We start from the raw sequence: 18,324 nt of genomic DNA, 5'->3' as shown, positions 1-18,324 counted from the left end.
TCGAAAATAAACGTACCCCCTGCCCTTAACATCCCGCTGACACGTATTCCCTGCTCGCCTCCCACTCTTCTATTCCTCTCTGTCTGTCTTTGTCCCCATATTTTCCCACCATTCCACTGTCTCTCTTCCTCCTGTTGTAAATGACAATCTACAAATTATCTTCAAATTATCTATCAAAAACTTCCTTTTGCTTTCTCTCTTTCCAGCCAAGTCACGATGTCCGACACTTTTCTCCTCCATCATCCCACCCAGGGTGACCTCTCTGACCATGTCCTGTTTGGAGTGCTCCTTCCCTTTCTTTCTCCCACGGGGACTTCCCCTCTCCTGTTGCTACTGGCCCAAACAGCCAGGTTTGGACCAGTAAACACAACCCAAAATACACTCACAGCATGATGAGCACACACACAAACGCCAAAGGCAAACACCCATAGATCTACACCAGATTCATAGCAAAAGGTGAAGGTTCCCTGCTGGAAGCTGTTACACAAAATAGGAAATGACCTCACCTGCAGCACAAAAAACGATCGTTCCTGAACGCCACATGACACATTTGAGTCACACCATTACAGAGAAAAATGGGGATGGGTTCAAAAAATTAATGATCCGTCTCTCTCTCTCACACACACACACACACACACACACACACTCACACTCACACTCACACACACACACACACACACACACACACACACACACACACACACACACACACACACACACACACATTACTTTGTGCCGAGGAATGTGGCCAATGCCAGATGAGGATGGAGCCTGCAGACATGGGTGACAACACACACAAACATATACACAAGCATCCAAAAACACAGACAAAAATGCATGCAGGACAATGAATACAAGACACGTGTGTGGGGGGCAGGACGACAACACACACACACACACACACACACACACACACACAATATGTACAAATGAATGCACAGACATGATCCATCCAGTACACACAAGAGCTCATAATTCAGCAGAGCGTGCTGGCTTTCCGTGTCACTGTCATATTATTGCACACGTCCAATCCGAGTCCCAAGGGAGGCAGCTTGTTTTTTTTTTTGTTTTTTTTTTATTACCATGCACCCATAAACTGGCAGAAAGAGAAAGCATGCACAAAAAGGGGGATGAGTGAAGAAAGACAAAAGAATCGGTTGGGTTCATAGGTGAACTGAGGAAGGAACGGACGGCTGAGATTAACCACAGTGTTGGGTGGCTGAGTGTCAACGTGATGAGGCAGTGGAAGGATAGATGGATGCATGACATGGATGATGGAGGGAAGAAGGAATGGGGGCATTTCCTACTACACACTGAATGATTAACAAGGACAAATTTATCAGAGGGTACTGAGGAGTAGAGAGAGGGAGAGTGAGAGCAGAGACACAGTACAGCATGTGTATGTGCATGAGCCTGAAGAATCTGCTGCCAACCAAACACTGGAGTTCACTTTGATCATATTCATTTTCAATAGGGGAAGCAGTGATTGGGCTTCGATAACATTAAGACAGAATGTGCAGTACTTTGATTTCAACAGGATGGTTTAATACAACGGGTCTTCAACCTGATAATTACTAGGGAACATGAGACAACATGAGAACAGGGGAGGAGAACAGATCAGTAAATCCTGCAGCGCAAATAAGATCCTACGTTACTCTCACATTGCTTTAATTGCCTTTTACAATTAACTTAATAATAATTTTTATTTTTCGTTCACATGGGAAAGACCCTCACTCATATTAGCCCTATGACAGTTAGTCAGTTAATCAATTAGTCAAAGGATAATTACAAATCATAAAATTAATCTGCAGAAAATAACACTGTATTATTATTATAATATCACTGAAAAATGTGATATATACCAACGCAAAAATGTGATTACAGACCAGATTAAAATTAAAAAGGGTTCATTTAAAAAATATTTACAATCAATGTCAGTCTGACATTTTATCAATCCATATAAAAACTAACATGCGATGAGTTTATGCTTGCTGATTGTTTTACTGTAACTAAGCACCTGTCAGAGCCACATTTGGATTATAGGACGTGCTCTGTTTGTAACGACATTCTTCAAATGACACACAGTCAGAATAAAACAGCTCCAGAGTAAGAATGAATTTTACCTATCGTGGGGGAACAAAAAGAGCGAGAGGAACCGATGAAAGGCTGGAGAAGTTAGAGTTAAATGTTTGCACTAACCGTTGACACAGATCATCTGCTCTAGGATTATTTTTCAGCTGCTGAAGTGTTGAGATGCACTGTGTTTGTGAGTGCCGTGCCCATGTGTGTATGAGTGTATTTTGGCAGGGTTGATAGAACACTACGCCATGCGGAGTCTGTCCTGCTCTGTGACACATTGCCTCTGTTCACCTGTCACACACGCACACAAATACACACACAAAATGACAAGAACATGGTCCAAGCTGTTAGAAACCCTCCAGGTGCTGGCTCACATAGTGTAATTCCTTTGTATCTGTCCCTACCTCTGTTTATCTCTTTATCCCACGTTATCTCATTCTTCAGTCTTTTTTCTCTCTGCATCTGTCTATTTGTTCCTCTGCTTTACATCAAAGCATCAAAGTAACTTATTTTCATTCTTTTTCTCTCTCTCTCTCTCTCGCTCTCTCTGTCCTCCTCACTGCGACCCACTGTGTATGTCTTTTTACGGTTTTCTGGTGGCAAGTTCCTAAAAGCATAAATGCAGACACACACAGGTGTACTTGCACATAAATATAACATTTCTGGATGATTAACTGATCCCATATTGAGATCTCTTTTCTTCTATTTACATCCAACATGAACAGAATGTGCTTTTTTCCACAGTATGAAACAATGAACACAACAGTGATAACAGATACAGACACAATTTGTATGCAATTTCTCCTTAGGCAGTCAGAGGAGGAGAAGTCTGCTGAGACAAAGGACAGTTAAATACAATGATAATGCTAAATATTTTTGTTGATTTGCTTGTGTTTTTTTGTTATACTGATTTTTTAATTTAATTACGTGTACTCTATTCTTGACACAGTGCTCTGTAAAATAATAATACTTCTAGTAATACTAGAAATAGCAGTAGCTGTGGTACTGCAGTGGTAGTAGTAGGTAAGGCTGGCTTGCTTGCAGTCTGTCTGTCTGTCTCTCCACCTCTCTCTTTTGTTTTGAATCTCTTTCTGTCTTTGTCTGTCTGCAAATAGCTTCAAGTCCAGGGATTGAGGGAGGTGTGTGTGTCTGTGTGTGTGTCTGTGTGTGTCCCAGGTCCCCATTCTAATAACACAGAGTCTCCCAGTGAGCAGTGGGGCAGCTGAGTACGCTCCCCTGGAACGCCACAGGGATCTACGGATCAAATTCACGCATACACACACACACACTCACACACACACACACAGAGCCAAGGGATATATGGATCACAGAGTACATACTATGACTTGACACAACACTCAACACCCAACAGCAACACCCAGACACTGGCAAACAGACAGATACAAACACACACACACACACACACACACACACACACACACACACACACACACACACAAAAACCCTATTGCCAGTTCAGCCACATCCACACCTTTCCATAATTCAGTTAGAGGGAGACAGTGAGGCTCTTAGATTCAGACAAAGACAAAGACAACATTATTCACAGACAGACTACTAAACACATCTCGTTTTACACACACACACACGCACACGCACACACATACGTGCACGCACACACACAACACACTCCCCTGATCTGATCTGATCCAAAGGTAGTGAACTGACTGCAAAGCTATTCTCTGCTCTGCTTTAACTACCAAAATTAATTACTTTTGCTTTGAGGGCGTTTAAATATTTCTTTAACTTTCCAGGTATAATTATTTCTTAGTTTTCCATCGTCAGTCTGTCCCTTAATCCTGTCATCCATCCATCCATCCATCATTGTATGTGTACACTACATGTTCTTTTAGTTGTGTCCACGAGGGAACAGATCCCCGCTTGTACTTGTTGCAAAACTCTCAAATATTCCGCACTGCCGAGACACGGGGGAAGATTGGGAAAAAAGGGCAAGATCCGGTCAAGGGAATCAGCACACAAACAAACAAGAGGATCCCCCACATCCATCCATTTATTCATCGGACCAGCAATCCACCCATCTAGCAGTGTTTAAATATTTACTGGCGCTAAAGGAGATTGTGTAGCACAACAGACACAGAGGCAGAAAAAAGGGGATGACTGGGGAGGAGTGCAAGTGTGATGGATGAAGCATGGGATATAAGGAAGCATTGAGGGCAGGAGCTGCAGGATAGCACCCCCTGGAGGCTTAAGAAAAATGTGAAGATCAAGAAGTCAGTCGGGGAAAATAACATTGGAGAGTCAGAGCTGATATAGAGCTGGATGAGATACTTCTACAAGAGGGACACAGTCTCCAAAAATCATTTAATTACTGTCCATACTGTAGATGTTTGGATTATGGACTCAGTATGTTTAACAAACATATTATATTCATGTAAAAACAATTGTTTGTTGGTGATGGAAAAACTGACATTTTAAAAACATTGATAAGAAAGAAAGAAAGAAAGAAAGAAAGAAAGAAAGAGAGAGAAAGAAAGAAAGAAAGAAAGAAAGAAAGAAAGAAAGAAAGAAAGAAAGAAAGAAAGAAAGAAAGAAACTAAAACAGAGAGAATGAGAAAGTCGTCTGTGAAGTCTGGGAGTAAAGGCAGAGAGATATCCAGAAGGGCCTCACTGATCAGGGCCACAGCATTTCTTATTTACACACCCACACACATACACACAGACACACACCAAAACATCTCTTATTTACCAGCTTACGTCTGCACTATTTATGGGGCACTGGGGAGAGGCACAGAAGAGAGGAAGAGAGGAGAGGGGCTAAAATATGCATAGGGGCTGGTTCTTCTGGGACAGATGGGGGGAGTCAGACAGAGAGAGAGAGAGGAGGGAGAGAAACAGGAAGAGAGAAAGTGAAAAATTGTGGTATGTATGTGTAGGAGATGGATAGACAGATTTGAAAGCAAGTGATTCAGAGAGTGGTAGAGAGAAAGTGAAGGACTTTGTATGCAGAAGGAGAGATGGAGATGGAAAGAGGGAACGAGGAGAGGAGGGAGAGAGGATGATGCAGCGACGTGTCCATGCTGCAATGGCCGTTGGGTGTGTGGGTGTGTGAAGGAGAGAGAGAGAAAGAGAGAGTGAGCTGAACATCATATGGCCCCTCTGAGGGGTTGAAAGAGGCCAAAGCCTTTTCTAGCTGGCCAACCAGCCTTCTTCATCCATCCGCACCTCATTAAAACACACACACACACACACACACACACACACACACACACACACACATACACACACACACAAAGTACCCCATTCCACTTTCTGTGGCAGACGCATGCACACACACACACACACAAACTCACACACATGCGATAACAGCTAGCAGTGGCATTAACCTCCATGGTTGTAGCTCTCCATCTCCCTCAGTCAGCCTTTCTGTCTAGCCCACTTAGAGAGCCCTCCCATGGGGCAATGGAGCTGTGGCAGGTCGGGCTCGGGCTGCAAGTTTTCACACACACATAGACACAGACAAGCACACACACACACACACACACTTGGGCTAGGACCAAAGAGTAACAAGATGGATATAGCCACAGTGCAGCAGCCAAAGAGGAAGAAGTACAAGGAGCTAAGGGAGGAAAAAAAAGTTGAACAGAGCTCAACTTAGCTGGAATGAAAACAAGAGAATTAAACTCATGTGACCTGGCCAGACTCAGATGAGTTGATATATTAGATAGCTATCTGTTGTTATAGCTATATAATCCCTGGCACCTTCGATACACCAACACGATCACAGAAAAAAACAAAACATGGATACCCCACTCCAAGTCTGCCAGATTCAGTCCGAAAGAAATGGATTAACGAAGCAAACGTGAGATGGAGTGTATCTGGAAGAGGAGTAGAGGTGTTTGTGTGTGGCATACAGAGTGTGCGTATACGCATGTATGTACAGGTGTGTGGAGGTGAGCGGGAATGCGTGACATGTGAGTGGTGCCCGTGTGTGGACATTAACCGACAGGGTCCAGCAGTCGCCCTGCTGTTAAATGGACTGGCCAGCCATATGCCCACCTCCTTTGACCTGTATCACTGCCTGCGTGTGTGTGTGTGTGTGTGTGTGTGTGTGTGTGTGTGTGTGTGTGTGTGTGTGTGTGTGTGTGGTGACTGGAGGGGCTTTCTTACAATTAAATAATCACTATTACAATTAGGTTTTATTTTAACAGCAAGTACAGCACTACAACAATGATAATTCTATTAGTGTCCAGACTGGCTGGGCATCAGCTGGGCTATATTCTTCTGGGGTAGACCAGTTTTAGATTGCCAGGCCAATGAAGATGTAGTGAACAAGACAGAAAGATGCAGGAGGGAAACAGACAAAGAGAACAATAAGGATGAATGAATGAGTGGAAAGAGACAATAACATGCTATTTCCCATTTAATTTTCAGTTAAACTGATGCTCTGAATATTCTGCTAATGAGACATGCTGATCACTTTGTCATGGCTTATGGGGTTGCACCTGTCCTGTTTGACAGTGTCAATAAGTTATCTTCAAAACAGAGCCACGTCCTGGAGGCAATGTATTATTCAATCCGAAGCCTAGAAGTATCATTCTTTGCTCGCTGGTTAGTTTTCCACACAACTTTCCAAAAAAACTTTTTTAACTTAACATCTGTGGTTAATGCAGCAAGAGACAGCATGAGTTACAGATTCCACCTTTAACAGGACTGATGTTTAACCTGAAGATTTTGCAGGTCACTCGTCTGCTGCCAAAGGAATACAAGAGATGGAGGAGGACAGGAGGGTTTACATCATCACAGATCTGGCCACAGCTGGCCCAGGACCTACTCTTGGGTGACTTATAGCCTCTCCTCCCTTTCATACGCACACACACACACACACACAACACACACACACACACACACACACACACACACACATATGCGCACACACTCAAATGTGTCTGGACCCTAATGACATGAAGCTTGCCAGAACCCTGCTCAGACCTCATGAGGAGAGATGGAAAGAGAGGGACAGAGGAATGAAAAAAGGCTGGAAGGAGAATATGGAGATGAACGGTAAAGAGAGGATTCTGTGAAACACAAATAGTTGGGGGGAAAAAAGAGGGAGGCACTGAATAAGGTAACTGTATGTTGAAGGATGAGGGGAAGCCTAGAAAGGAGGAGGAGAGCAAAGGTGTGGAAGTAAGGAGGTGGTCTAGTCAGGTGGGTACATATCTTATTTGGGGTGAGAACAAAAGTTGACTTCACTTTCCACTCGCTACAGTGTCTGCACCTGCACACTGCCGCAACAGTATGCAGACAGACAAAAGAGTCATGTCACGGTTAACACAGAAACAGAATTAAGGTGACCTACCTGTAGTTCTGTCTGAAAGAAGAACTTCTGCGGACACTGGGAACAGTCGTAGATCTTGTCTTCCTGGCCATGGACGGCAAAAATGTGCTGCTGGAGCTTGTTGGCCTGCACAAAAACTGGGAGAGCAACAAACACGGCACAAGTTACATGTGGTGTATTTGATGAACTTAGTCACCCAATGCTTACTACAGCTGAAGGCATCAAAGAGAGTTCAACAATCCAAAAACTGAAGGAAATGAGCTGAAGGGGGCTCTCCAGTGGAGACTTTGCCTTTAACCGGGGAGCCTGCATTGTTGTGAGTGTGTGTGTTGCTGGGGCCAGTGAACCCTAATCAGCGCATCAGGATGATCTGCGATCTGGTCAGGTCCATCTGATTTGATCTACTAAGGTACTGTTACTGTACAGTTAAAGGAAAGACTGCAAAGCAATGACTAGACTATCCACTATAGAACCAAATGGCAACTGGGTGTTCAGTGCAAATAACCACACAAACACACAAAGCGAATGGAGGGCTGACTGGAAAGGAGGGAGAATATGGGATAGAAAAAAAGAAAAAAGGAGGAGAGAAAACAGGAAGAGCTATCCTCAGCAGACCTTGTGATATTTATCAATAAATTATCTCTTCTTTTTTAACTTCCGCTCCAGTGTTGTCTCATATACTCTTTTCTTTCTTTCTCTCCCCTTTGTTTCAGTAAACTTTTGGTTTTCACTGTGAGTGTGTATGTGTTGAATTATTAAGCCTCCCCGTAGGAGTGGTGCCCATCTTACTAATTCATAAGCCACCAAGGAATAGAGTTAAAGTTTAAAGCGTTGCTGTGTACCTGGGGGGAGAGGCACACAACACAAGACAAACTCAGCAACTGAGAGGGGGGAGAGAGTGATGGAGTGACAGAGAAAGAGAGAGAAAGAGGAGAGAGAGAGAGAGAGGGGGAGAGAGGGAGAGAGAGCGAGTGAGCATATGGGGATAGACAGTCAGAGATGGAACAGGGGAGGGAGAGAGCAAAGGTGCTGACTTAGTTGCTGGTAAAATACTGTAGGTAGAACAGAACACTGAACACCACAGGCCTAATTTGGTCATCCAGCATTTTGTTTCCTCCCCTCCAGTGGATTGCAAAGGCATAAGGTACTCCATATTTTGCTTTTTTTTTTGGCGGTGTTATTACATGAACTTTTGCACATACACACACACAGTCAGTGCTTCTGTAGCAGTGGCACCCTGCTGGAATATTACTCCCACAGTTAGAAACGTTGAAACAATGGATATTCCTAATGTGTTGTTACTGTTTACCCAAAAACAAAAACTTTACAGCCATTACAGCACATTTATTCAATGAACCATGATGTGGGTAACCCAGAGAGAGCCATTTCTGAGCCACAACAGGTACCTGGGCCGATGTCAGGAGAGATTTAAGAGCTAACCCTATTTCCAGCAGCAGTATTAACCTCATCTGGCATTTTTATTAACATAAGCATACAATTTGTGATAAGCTGTGACAACTCTGGTGCTTATACCATGAATGGCGAACATTCATACTGACAAATATAACAGATAACAGACTACATAAAACATAAAGCAAAATAAGTCTACAATATTCTTCAGTATAACAACAGTCTATAGTATTCTGTATCTCTTCAGAGATGCACAGTATTACAAAATGGATGTAGATCAAAGTTTCTGTTGGTGTACTAGAGTGTGTGTATGTGGTTATACAGGCCAATGTTTTGTCCCTGTTGTGTGCTAACTATGTTTTTATGTTTTTGTGTAAAACATGTTATCTACATGTTTTTGTGTTCATTTCAAATACAAATCAGACAGGACACAAGGGAGTAGGAGTCACATGTGCTACTGTCCTTGAAGGTATGTGTGTGTGTGTTGTGTGTGTGTGTGTGTGTGTGTGTGTGTGTGTGTGTGTGTGTGTGTGTCACCTGTGAAGCAGACGGGACACTTGAAGGTACCTCCCATGCCTTCGAAGCTGTGCTCTATCAGGTGGCAAAGCAGCTTGGCAGGTGAATCAAACATCTGGTTACACAGCTTGCACTCGTGATTGATGCCCTCCTCTGCAAATAGGAGACAGACACGCATGTGTAGGCTGGATTAAGCAACACGAAAACAACAACATGACATTATTTTAGGATACTAATACAACACACATGATAGATGTCTCATGTACATACACAAACTGTCAGACACTGTGCAGACACATAAGAAGAAACTTGCATATAGCAGTGACAGACATGTATTCACTAATTTTCACTCTGTTCACATAGGGTGGGGGCTCCGAAACTCAACATCAGCAACATTTTCACTTGTCATGGTAGGAAAAGCACAGGTGGAACTACATTACTAAGATGAAGGATCGCTCCGTTGTAGCATCTTATCAGTTGCACCTGGCATGAGATGTGAGGTCTACTCACACTTATGTTTCACCTCACATTTTCTCCCTGGTCACGTCCATTGTAATGTTATCTTAAAAATACATAATTATATGTACAATAATTAACATATTCCTTAAGCACTGTCTCTTGTTTCAGAAATGGAAAAAACATTCACCTGGCATTGGGAAACAATTTTAAAATAAGCTAAACTGCACTGAAAACAATTGAATTTTGCATCGTCCACTGACAAACCTTTTCACTAAATTGGAAATTTAAGGCTTAGCTCCAGATCAGTTGAGTCGTTCAGACAGACATTATGTTATAGGTTGCATTATACACTCCCTCTTTTCCCCTGCTGCACATTCTCATTTCATTTTTCCTTCTCCCCCGTGCACTCCCCCAACTCTCACACACACCAACCCCAGTGCCATATCTGCCCCAACTGGTAATTGTCTGTCCTCCCCACCGGGGCTGTGGATGATCTGCCCTTCCAATAGCCATCCTTCCTTCCCTCCCTCTGTCCTCGTTATCCGCCCTCCCCCAATGCAGTCACTCATCCATCGCTCACTTTGCCCATTCCTCCCTACATGTCTCCTTATCGTCCCTCTTGGTCCATCACTTGCTGATTAATTTGTGTGGGCTCCAGTTCAAACCCCTCATCCTTTGTTACAGCTCTTCTACTTGTGCCCTTTCTTTTTGAGTCTGTGAATGTCTCTTTTGCTGTCCATCTGTCAGTACTAGGGTCCCATCATTGATCTATTTGTACAGGCTGTTGAGTATGAAGCATTTCTATTTTTTCAGTTGTCACAGTTTGTTATTGCATAATGAGTCACACTATTGCACATTCAGTGTAAATGAGTAATACGAGAGACTAACGGAGCTGATATCATATTCAAATACGGTCAGGTGTGTCTTCATCACAAACAGACAAGAGACAATCCGCAACCAGCCTCCATCCTTCCTCGTCACTCTCACATGGGGATTATACCAGTGTTTGTGTGTATCTGTGTCTATTTTAAGAAGGTGTGAGTGACATCACAGCACCCACGGTGAAAGGCCAGATGAAAGGTGGGCGTCATAAACACACACACACACACACACACACACACACGCACACACACACACACACACACACACGCACCCCTTGACGATCAGGTCTCCTGCTTGTTGTCCTTATCACCATTGTACCATACAGGACCGATGCCCCAGTCGCCCACACACACACACGCACACACACCATGTGGGGCCACACACGAACATGCACACCATAGGACTGTACTGCCCGGAGACATCAGATGGTGTCTTCTGCGACCAATCTGTGACCCCCTGTGGAGTTGCGCACACACACACACACACACACACACACACACACACACACACACACACACACACACACACACACACACACACACACACACACACACACACACACACACAAATCCTCTCACATCCTCTCACAGATACACACACAGACAATTCATGGAGAACACAATCTGTGTCTTCCGCTTTTTGTCACTTAACTCATGTCCTGTAAGTGTGTACATAAACATAGACACACACACACACACACACATATTCAAACAGTGTGCAGAACTTCAGCTGCAGAGCTGCAGGGGATCGCAGGGTTAATAACGTCTTCAATCATACATCCATGACACCCATACTGACTAATACCCACACGCACACAAAGATTCCTATCTCTCCTTGCCTCAAAGGCCGACACAAGGGTGCCCTAATCCCGCCTCAATAGCTGTGGGTGTATTTGTGTGTGTGTGTGTGTGTGTGTGTGTGTGTGTGTGTGTGTGTGTTTGTGTGTGGTGGGTGCCACATGTGCTTATATGAATGAGATGGTATGCTCCATGGTCTTGGTCCCCAAACATCCCCTTTCCACACACACAGACACACACAAAGCTCAAAGGCTGCTAGGTTGTGTGGGGCGCCAGTGTGTCCGAGACATACTGAGACAGATAGAGGTTCATTATCATTTACTAGGAGATTGAAACAGCAGGAGAGTCACATGGAGTGAGACACACAGAGAGAAAGAGGGAAAAAGAGAGGGAGGAGTGAACAGTGTTACCAGTTTAATCGTCATATTTCATATTTTCATTATCATGTTAATATTCCTTGTCTTAGTAAAAGCATACTTTTATTTCTTCAAAAGAAAAAATATAGTTTCAACTTAACAGAAGAAAAAGACAAAAAGACATGGCACAGATAGAGGTAGAGGGTGAATAAGTAATACCTAAACTTCAGTGATCTCTCTCTGTGTGTGTGTGTGTGTGTGTGTGTGTGTGTGTGTGTGTGTGTGTGTGTGTGTGTGTCTCTAGGGCACCACACACAGATGACGTCAGTAAAGCCTTACTTAAGAAACTTTAGAAGATTATTAAATGTCAATCAATTATAGCCTGAGTAAAAAAAAGTGACTACCGATGACAAAAGACAAAACTAGAGTGAGAGAGCGGAAGAGACAGACATACAGACAGAGAGAGGGAGAACTGAAGGGAAAACAGTGAGGTGCAGAGAGATAATTGGGCTGTCCGGAACAAGGGCATAGAGAGAGGGCTCCAACGCCTCTGTGTGTGTGTGTGTCTGTGTGTCCGTGTGTCCCATGAAAGAGTTCTCTTTTCTGACAAATACATTGTTTTGATCAGTGTGTGGGGGGACCGCAGTGTCTGTATGCTGTCCCCCTCTGAGACCCAGTCCATGTGTGAGCGAGTGTGTGTGTATGTGACCCATAGTGAGATGACAGAGCCGTACAGCATCCTGCCGTTACGCTTTGCCTCACAGAGTGCATTTGATCCACCAGCACAACACACACACACACACACAGCCCTGGGAGGCCTATGCTGGGACAGAGAACACAGGGGAGAGAGGGATGAGAGGAGAGAGTGAGCGAGAAAGAGAGGCAGGGTGAAGGTTAGGACTCCGAGTTTGTTCTCACAAAACAGAATATGAACTTTTTCAGCTTTTTAACACACATCAAAGCAAGTTTGGGGATTATTTTTACGCCTTGTATCCTGGTCACTAATTTGGCTAAGAAGCATTCGTACTTTGCAACAACATGCATCAAGTCGTATCTTCCCTCTCTCTTTTTTTTTTTACACTGGCACATTGTTTAAAAATTAATATGATGGCTATACCAGTATGGAAGTCGCAGTATAATACAAATCTTTCCATCTGATGGAATGACCATTTTAAGCTTCCCAGCCTGATTAGCCATAGACATAGACAAGATGTGTTGACACTTCCTACTATGCATGTTCTTGATTTGTTGCCATGCCAACTCTTGTAATAACCAGGGCACTAGTAAGGACATTTTTCTTGATTTCTCCACAGGGAATATAATACCTGACCTTGGCATTTCTGCATACACTTTGTGTAATAAAGAGTAGCCCTCAGTTTAAGTGTTCACCATTGTGATGTTGTGCCTGTAACTGTCAAATGAACATTTCATGCAGTGTTATTAGTATCAACCCTCAAACAAAATATGAGAGACGGAGTCAGACAGAGACAGAGAACAAGATGGAAAGAAACAGCTTTTAAAAAATGACAGAGAGGGAGAGGGAGTTTGACCCGACTCCAAAGCTAACACACACACACACCCACACACACACAGGTAATGGTGGGTGGCTGTCGCACATCTGTAGAACTACTGATGCAATTTCACCAAAGTTAAAGACAGAGAATATTAAAAGAAAAGAAGAAACAGAAACAATGTGAGGACAGTGTGTGTAGCTGGACAGAAGGCAGGAAGGAAGGAGGGAGGACACACAGATAGAGAAAAGGACATACTGCAGTCAGACTCATCATTTCAATTTCACTATCCATGCACGTACGCAGGCGTGCACACACACACACACACACACACACCCGCCCGCCCTCATTGCTCATGCTCTCCCTCAGTCTCATTCTCCCATTACCCTCCTTTCTCTGCTAATTGACCAGAGGAGAGGGACCAGGTGGCATCGTCTCCGTCACACCAATACACTCTCATACACACACTCACACACACAAAACACATTCAAGCTGGCCTCATCACACACCCCTGCAACATGCAGCAGAACATAAATGAGCTCCTTGATTTGTGTTGGGGATGGGTCCCTAAGGTGCTTGCCTTCCCCTATCACACACCACACAGACATGCAGTATGCACACATACACACACCTCTTAACCCTTTCTCAGTCTGGGCTGGGAAACTCCTTCGGGTGCCCAGCCCCCACCCTCCGCTCCTCCCTCTGTCTCTGTATGGGCTGCTTGGAGTCCCTCGGGCATCATGTCTTCCCCCCATTACCGCTCTTCCCTGTTCCTGCCGACCCCCTCCATCCCCACACTACATGAGGCTGTGTGTGTGTAAGAGCAGTGGAAAGTGTGTGTGTGTTTGGTCCCTTGCGTCATCAAGGCCGTAAACCAAGCCAGACGACTGATGGTGAGGACAGCAAGGAGAGGTAGCAAGAGAAAGAGATGGAAAGAGAGAGAGAGGGAGGAGGACTGTATAGAGAGGACTGGAGTGAGGGATGATGGGATTGACAGAGGGAGAGCAACAGAGGCGTTGGGAGAAAGAAAGAGTGCAGCAAAGAAGAGAGCAGTGGACGGAAGGAGGAGGAGTGTGCACCTCTCTGGGGGCCTCGCTCAAGGTGTGTTTCCATGGCAACCGGGGGCGGGGGGTAGAGGGGGGCTGATGCAGGGGGGTGTGAGCTTGACCCACTGGTTGTGTGGGGGCTGAAAAATACACACACACACACACACGCAACCTGCTGCAGTGCTGGAGGGGTCCCAAGAGTGCCCCCCACCTTTACTCACCCTCTCTCCCCACACACACACACACACACACACACACACACACACACACACACACACACAGAAAGAATGCTGCAGTGCTGAGGTCCCGCGAGTACGCAACACCCACACACATTCTCCCTCCCTTCTCTCATCTTCCATTTTCCCTCTCTGTTTCTATCACTCTCTCTGTGAGGTAATTATTAATATTTTCATCATTTGTTTACTCCTTATCTTACTGTGTGGATTTTTACATTTTGTTGAATGATGATTTCATGAGTTTCATGAGTTACATCCCTTTGATACAGAGGCATCTCCTACAATGCTATCTACTGAAACAACCTCCTTTTGACCCCGCTCATTCAGGTCCTCTGTCAGAGGTTAATCTGCGGTCACCACCATTCACATAGAATCGAGTCTGCAACTTTAATTCCATTCACATCTCTGCTTAACCACAGAATCACACACTGTGAATCACACAGACAAGAAGCTGGAACCAGGTTCTCATCTGTGGAAACTAAGTGCCAAATATTGATTCAAGTTTCTGTTTCACTTTAGTTTTTTGGTCTCTTGGATCTCTTTTCTTTGTGTTGCAATAGTGCGGTGGGCAGTTATGTGGATGTTGTGTAAACATCAATAGAGATGCCTCTTCACCACAGCTGAACGGTGTCCAACCAGCCTTCAACCGTGGTCGAGAGGAAGGTTGTGACAGGTCAGGTAACGCATACTGACCTATTCAGAGTGACTGTGGATGCAGGTATGAAAAATGTATAAGAGAGAAAATGACAGACGACAGTCTGTGGTACGTGATTGTACCTTAGCAGGCAGCTGCCGGAAGAGCTACACATGCTACACATCTTGAAGATGTGTAATTACTGCAAACACAGCTGCAGAAGGAAAGGAAGGCACTGTTCTATGACTTGTAAACAGCTACAACTTTTGGCTTTTCAGATGGCAGATGTTGAGGAAGTAAAGGTCCAGTGGAATTTCTCAATCTTTTATGCTTTTCAGGACAGTTGGTGATAGCGACATTCACTTTACAGAAGGAAAGACTCGCACTATTAGTAGAATGGAGGCAAATCAACAATTCAGCTCCTCTCGTGTAACTAATGAAGAGAGATCACGCTCCTCCCTCCTACACTATTGGCTACATTCCTTGTCACCCAGTAATAACTACCTCCAGTGGAAACTCTCTCATACACACAAACACACATACACACACACACACACACACACACACAGACAGACACTCTATTGGCAGACAAAGATAGCATATGGTGATGACCAGTTTGTGTTTGTGTGTATAATGAAAGGAAGCACAAATTGAGCATATTTGTGTAGTGCATGAGTGCATGTGTGTTTTGGAAGGAGACTGTGTGTGTGTGTGTGTGTGTGTGTGTGTGTGTGTGTGTGTGTGTGTGTGTGTGTGTATGTGTGTGCGTGCGTGTAGCAGCTTGGATTTTCCCTATCAGATTACATAACAGTAGGAAGCTGGAGCGCTCTGTCCTGTCAAAGCCAAAAGCCTTCTCACTTTCACGCATGCACATGTGCACGTACACACACACACACACACACACACACACACACACACACACACACACACACACACACACACACACACACACACACACACACACACACTCATTGTATCTCAGTCTCTCTCAGGTTAGGGTTATTCAAGGGATACAATTCCACTACAAAAGTAATCTTTAATAAGTAAGTAATAAGTACATCTTCCTTAACATTTGGTGTGTGGTTCTCTTTTATTTCTGTAGCAATACACACATTAACTTATTGATTCGTACGTTAATGAATAATCAATAACGTTTGTACATGAATGAATGAAAAAAGAATTAAATAAGTGAGTTAATAAATAAATTAGACAGAAAAAAACATGGATCCTGAAAAAAAATGGAAAAAATTCTGAATTTTGAAAAGCACTGTTTCTGTTTCTTTACACACAAACTTCATTGCTGTAACCTTGGGATATAACAACTCTGGATGCAACTTCACTGCAGAGTGCATAGTACATAGATGCTGTAGAGGCATTTTGTGATAAAAATGAGAGCTTCTGTATTACCATGCAGTGGATGGCTAGAGGAAATGGTCAATTTAAGGTGTGTTCACTTTGGATTTTTTAAGCAACTATTATAATTCAGCTGGGGCTTTGTTTAAAACCTCTCAGATAATCTGAGAGTTTGTATTGTTCTTTGATTTGACTGTTGGGCAACTGGTGGTTAAGTTGTGCCTAGTGCGACCACCAAGTCTCCAAATCACAGTGAGAAAATCCGTCAGTAAAAATGTATCAGAACCGATGAGAAAGATTATTATTATACTTCTATTAGTTATTCATACAACACTACTGCGCTCTAAACTGCAAGAAAATAAAGTGCACGGCTCCAGCAGTTGTGTACTGAAAGATCACGTTAAGTGCATAAAGATACACACTTTCTGGTCAAAGCAAAAACAGACGTACACAAACAAACCAACACAGGATCATCTGGAGAGCACTTGACTGTTACAATGAGCAGCTGACATGAAAGTAACACACGTAATAAGACTTTAATATTCAAACAGGAGAGGTGCACACATCATCACTCTGGCCTTGGAATCATCGCTCAGGACTTTCACAGGAAAATGGGGAATTATCCTTTCCTCCAATAAGCACATGGAAACCTAGTAACACACACAGTCTCACACACACACACACACAGTCTCACACACACACACACACACACACACACACACACACACACACGCACACACACACACACACCTCTTTTTACCTCGTTAGCAGGGATGAGAGTAATGAATGCAGAGTATATTTGTGTTTAGAATCTTAATTGAAAGCTTGAAAGTGGCCAGGAGGGAATAAGCCTAATCACTGTGTGTGAATAAACCATCAACACACACACACACACAGACAGACAGACAGACAGACAGACAAACACACACACAAGCTCGCCACTCCCTTGGATAACCTTTAAAACTGAAGTACCTCTCTTTCCCTAGTCGCCCATTCCTTCCCTCCCTCTGCCTGCACTCTCTCATGTCCCTTTTTCCTCCTCCTTCCCTCAGCCTGTTTTTTCCATACTCTCTCCATTCTCCCATCTGTTTACATATGTAAAACACAACTACAGCCCCCCGGATGCACATCATCGGCATGTGTATGTGTGTTGATGCTGGTTAAAGCTATAGAAGACCTCCATGAGGAGTTATAACAACCTTTATGGTGGTTTTGGGCATGCCCCAATTAATTAAAGGTATTTTTATTTTTACTACACGTGTTATTGATTTAGTCACTGTTACTCTTGTGAAATTATTTTATTGTGCATTTTATAGGATAGATGATAGAAGAAAAAAATAGAAGACATTTACCAGTTTTATTAGCTTAATCATTTGCCTATAATTCAGAACCTGGAGAGAGAACCTGACTAGTAACACTTTTTTTTTTTTGAATGCTCAACTTGACTTGCTCTAGTTGCAACTTGCATGTTAATGTTTCCTTTTAGGTGAAAGAAGTTGCACACACACATACAAAGGAGAGTGGAGGAGATTTTGAAAGTCTGATTTATGTTAAAAGGTCGATCAAACTCACACACACACACAAACACACACACACACACACACACACACACACACACACACACACTCATACATAAAATCACCCGCCCATCCAGGTTAGCAAGCATGTCTGTATCCAGGGCTAATCACCACGGCAACTGTAATCAAGGCTCTGATCTAGTTGTCAAGG

At 43.7% G+C, this 18,324-nt stretch overlaps 1 protein-coding gene across 2 annotated transcripts in view; it reads right to left on the bottom strand.

Moving 5' to 3' along the window:
* Positions 1–18,324, bottom strand: part of znf423 (zinc finger protein 423) — a 153,234-nt gene that overhangs the window by 7,239 nt on the left and 127,671 nt on the right. For both annotated transcript variants that reach the window (XM_056387305.1, XM_056387306.1), the window contains 2 exons: positions 9,344–9,475; positions 7,418–7,533 (listed from right to left, as the gene is read on the bottom strand). In XM_056387305.1, coding sequence (XP_056243280.1) covers positions 7,418–7,533; positions 9,344–9,475 — 248 coding nt within the window. The remainder of the gene's footprint in view (positions 1–7,417; positions 7,534–9,343; positions 9,476–18,324) is intronic.

This window comes from Seriola aureovittata, chromosome 10 (assembly GCF_021018895.1).
Source record: "Seriola aureovittata isolate HTS-2021-v1 ecotype China chromosome 10, ASM2101889v1, whole genome shotgun sequence".
Classification (NCBI taxonomy): domain Eukaryota; kingdom Metazoa; phylum Chordata; class Actinopteri; order Carangiformes; family Carangidae; genus Seriola; species Seriola aureovittata.
Note: the sequence above shows the minus strand (reverse complement) of the source record. Positions and strands in the feature narration are given on the sequence as shown.